Here is a 3,823-nt window from a genome sequence, read left to right as displayed (position 1 = left end):
TTATTTAGAAAAAAAATATGGAAAAAATTCAAATGTTTTGACATTTCTTGTGTTGAAATAGTTTTCTTCTTTGTTTATTAAGTTGAAATTATTTGTTATTGAAAGAAGCTTTCAATTAAAAGATCATTACTGCATTCATGATTGTGTTGTCGTAATGTGTTAGTTCTGTTTTTGTTTTTGTTTTCAAGGAAAACATCAAAGCTCATATTATTCATGCATGGCAACCTTGATTGCGTTGTTGGCGTCCTGAAAAGATTTTAGCACCTACTAAAACAGTTAATTAATACGGATATGAAGACTAAAAGTATAACTTTCATTGTTTATTTATTATTTATTAGGGCAGCATTGTGGTTTTGTCTAAAAAGAACTGAAGTAAACAAATATTATGTGTTCAATGCTTTACAAGTTCACTCAATGATTTAAAGTGAGAATTTAATCCCCACATTTTGCTACGATAACCGATAAACAAACACATTATGAATAACATATTATTTGATTGGTTGAAAATAGATGGTCATTAAGTTGTAGACCAATCGGATGGATTGTGTTACGATACTTTTTATATAAAAACCGTGCGCACCCGCATAAGGAGGATTCACCACTTCTGTAAAAGCGCTTAAATATGGTACGTTCTTAGACGTTTTAAGTAGGGATCTGTTTTAACTTGTCGAATAAATGAATAAGAACGCAAAGGAAATACATCTTAAAGGGGTGATCAACTGGATTGTAGTGGGTTATTTTCTCATCATCTGACTTTTGTATTTAAATTTTGTAAAACGTCGAAAATCCACAGAACGTTTTACTTGCGATAATTTTAGGAATGATAATGACCACGTCGACTTATTATTAGTGTTTGTGCCATAAGTTTCTACGTACATGCATGCATTTAATATAAAAGTGTTTTGTGTTATTAGGAGTGGTCAGGAATACTGGTGGTAACTTTTGGAATTGTTACTCTGATGCATCCAACTTCCGCAAGTAAGTAAAACAATAGATTAGTTTCTTACATGATCTTGAGTTTACGTTTAAATTATGGGCAAACAAATTTCTGACAATTAATCGTATTATTGTTTTATTCTTAGCAGACGTCGGAGCAACCTGTGCGGCGGGTGGGAATCAGTGCGCAGCACTTACGGGCGGATACTGTGATTTAGATGCTGCCAATGGACCAAAATGTGCATGTGCTGCCATTAATGATGGCGCTGCTTGTACACCTAAAGGCATGTTAACGTTTCTGTCATTAAAAAATACCATTTATTTTAAAGAGTTTAGAACTCAAATAAATTCATTGTTTAAACATGAGATATCATTAATTTATAAATCAGAAAGTCACATATCGAGTTGAAAATAGTTTAGATGTTATTAACCGATTTGAAACAATAAAGTTTGTTTGTACGGCTTTTAACTGAAGTTTTTCTATTCATTATTGTTATGACTGATAACCTATGCAATTCGTTATGTTTTGCTGCTAATTGCTTTAGAAAGTCATACTTTTTATCGTCAAATTGCTTTGTTAAATGTGGATGTCTGGTGCCCGTATTTAATTATATGTTTAAAACCTATATAAGAAACACTCTGAATTCGGTAATCGAATTCACAATTGACTTTCATAAAGTTTTCTTATCCTTTCCGGTTCTAGATTGCTCTACCGATGCTACTGTGTGTACTACTGCGGATACAAACTCAGTATGTGTAAATACCAAGTGCACTTGTAAGGCAACGTTTGAACTCACGGGGGCAGATGACTCAAATCTCTGTGTTGCTAAGAGTAAGTCCAACAACGAGTGGACTAGAAGTTAACATTAAATTGCAATATCAATATTTATGTGAAAAACTACCCATCGACTTCGGCCTCAAAATTATTAATAAATTGTTAAATAATTGTATTGATGTTTAAACGACTTATTGTCAGCACGTCTGTTGACAATGTTCGTTTTTGTGTTTATTTGGCTTAATAAACCTTAAACTTACAATAACAAAGTTTCATGCCCCTTGGAATTCTTAGAAAACATTGGTCAAAACACAATAACAGTTATATACATTGATGATACAACGCATCTCGTCAATTGTTTTGATTCAAAAGCATATGTTGCGCATCATACTTTTAAAAGAACTGAATTTTAGTACAATATGGCATTCTTTACAGCTATTCCATGTCATTTTTCACAAAAATGATATAAAAACATACAAAATATTAATGATTATCCGTTTGTCAGTTTGTTGTTGGCTTGTATCATTTCAAAAATTAATGTTGGTTTGGTTATAGTACATGCAGTTAAGGTCAATAATACAACACTTGCATTGCGCAGACAAAAAGTTAAATCAAAACATGTGACTGATGTTATTGTTTTGGTTGTCATCTGGTATGTCTTATATTCATAGTAACAGATACATTAAGTGATATTGTTGGTCGCATAAAATTCATCAGACCTGAATAAAAAAAAATGAGTCTGTTTTTGGAACTGGTGTTTGAATGTTACAAACTACATGTATACTTATAAAGAAGAATATAGCCCAAACTATTTATTTTTATGTTTTTCACTTAATTAGTTACATATGTTCAAATAATTTCCTTTCAATTTCAGGCAACGCTGTCGGTCATGATGCATCAGTGATTTTGTTGTTTGCCTGCTCTATATCAACGGTTCTTCGTCAATTTTAGTGTTCTGTAATATTGATATAACACCAGTTTTAGTTTTTGTATTGACTTTACTAGTTGTATCCGTAAAACAAATCAGGAACCGAGACATATAGAAAATGTTCTTTTACTCGGTTAGCTCTTAAATAAAAACATGCTTATTTGTTCACAAGATACTACAATATTCAAGACAACTAAAGTACTGTTTGAAAGTAAGACAGAAAAAACGTGATCGTTAAAACGTCGAACGTATTTGAAAGGTGTGTCTATATAACCAGATTTATTTGCTAAACGATATGTGTGTTTTCGGATCAATCGGAAGTATAGTTCGTCCGGAAATGATTTAAGAATGTATATATGTGTCAAAATGATATCGTTTCAAAATAAATAAAGCAAAATAATTTCTTAAGTGACTTTTTATTTCCTGACACCAATTATCTACTAAAGAAACAAATGTATATACATGATTGACTAAATACTACTCTACTTGCATTAAAAGGAGAACATGATGATAAATATAAAACAACTATAATTTAATCAATGAGGGGCCGTGATTCGGGGAAATAATTCTGTTATAAGAAGAGTGAATTCAACACACATATACGTCAGTTAGACATCAAACTAAATGTCACCATGTGAAAATCTGGAATAAATGACTGTTTAGAAGTCTAATAACGCAGTTCAAACTATAGCAACAATAAACGTTGATGTGTGTGTTAATATACACGTTGGTTAAAAATTTAGAATACATAAGCACTAACATCACATTTGATTCGTCTTTAGATAATAAACCATTTACAAAAAATTGGACCTCGTCCTCTAATATGATTATTATATACTCATACCCAACTACCATGGGATGATGTGAGACAAGCTGGATACGCTCGAAACTCCAATATTTCACATCCGGAAAGAAATTATAAAAGTAATGACAGTGAGACATTAATGCGTGTCGGACTTTTAAGGCAAATCAAACAAACACAACTCGTATTGCAAAATCCACTCGGTCAAAATTTCTCTTCACAACAAAGTAGGCATTGGAACCAATACAGTTTGCCTGCGACGCCTTTAACACCATACTTGGGCCCATAATCATGGATGGTCTTCTTAGGGTCAAAAAAGGACTTCTGCTTAATGCAACCGGGGTGGCAAAATATTTCAACACAATTTTATCCATATAACAAA

The 3,823-nt window shown here is 32.1% G+C and overlaps 1 protein-coding gene across 4 annotated transcripts; it reads left to right on the top strand.

Annotated features, from left to right (window-relative positions):
- Positions 1 to 593: 593 nt before the first annotated feature.
- Positions 594 to 3,026, top strand: LOC128229894 (uncharacterized). 4 transcript variants are annotated; one of them, XM_052941796.1, is made up of 5 exons: positions 594 to 625; positions 915 to 978; positions 1,086 to 1,220; positions 1,640 to 1,768; positions 2,586 to 3,026. In XM_052941796.1, exons 1-5 carry the CDS (start codon positions 623 to 625, stop codon positions 2,660 to 2,662), a joined length of 408 nt encoding a protein of 135 aa, XP_052797756.1. In that variant the 5' UTR covers positions 594 to 622; the 3' UTR covers positions 2,663 to 3,026. The 4 variants fall into 4 exon arrangements, with proteins under 4 accessions (XP_052797756.1, XP_052797755.1, XP_052797754.1 ...); XM_052941795.1 differs by having other exon boundaries at positions 1,083 to 1,220; XM_052941794.1 differs by having other exon boundaries at positions 619 to 729.
- The last annotated feature ends 797 nt before the right edge of the window (positions 3,027 to 3,823 follow it).

This window comes from Mya arenaria, chromosome 4 (genome assembly GCF_026914265.1).
Source record: "Mya arenaria isolate MELC-2E11 chromosome 4, ASM2691426v1".
Lineage (NCBI taxonomy): Eukaryota > Metazoa > Mollusca > Bivalvia > Myida > Myidae > Mya > Mya arenaria.
The sequence above is the reverse complement of the archived record's forward strand: the minus strand, read 5'-3'. Positions and strand labels throughout refer to the sequence as shown.

Bases quoted from the DNA above. Each gene is read 5' to 3' on its own strand.
- LOC128229894 (XM_052941793.1), top strand. From the start codon at position 676: ATGAATAAGAACGCAAAGGAAATACATCTTAAAGGGGTGATCAACTGG. The intron at 730-914 runs GTGGGTTATTTT...TTGTGTTATTAG, and splicing joins GGGTGATCAACTGGATTGTA to GAGTGGTCAGGAATACTGGT. The intron at 1,221-1,639 runs GCATGTTAACGT...TTCCGGTTCTAG, and splicing joins CGCTGCTTGTACACCTAAAG to ATTGCTCTACCGATGCTACT.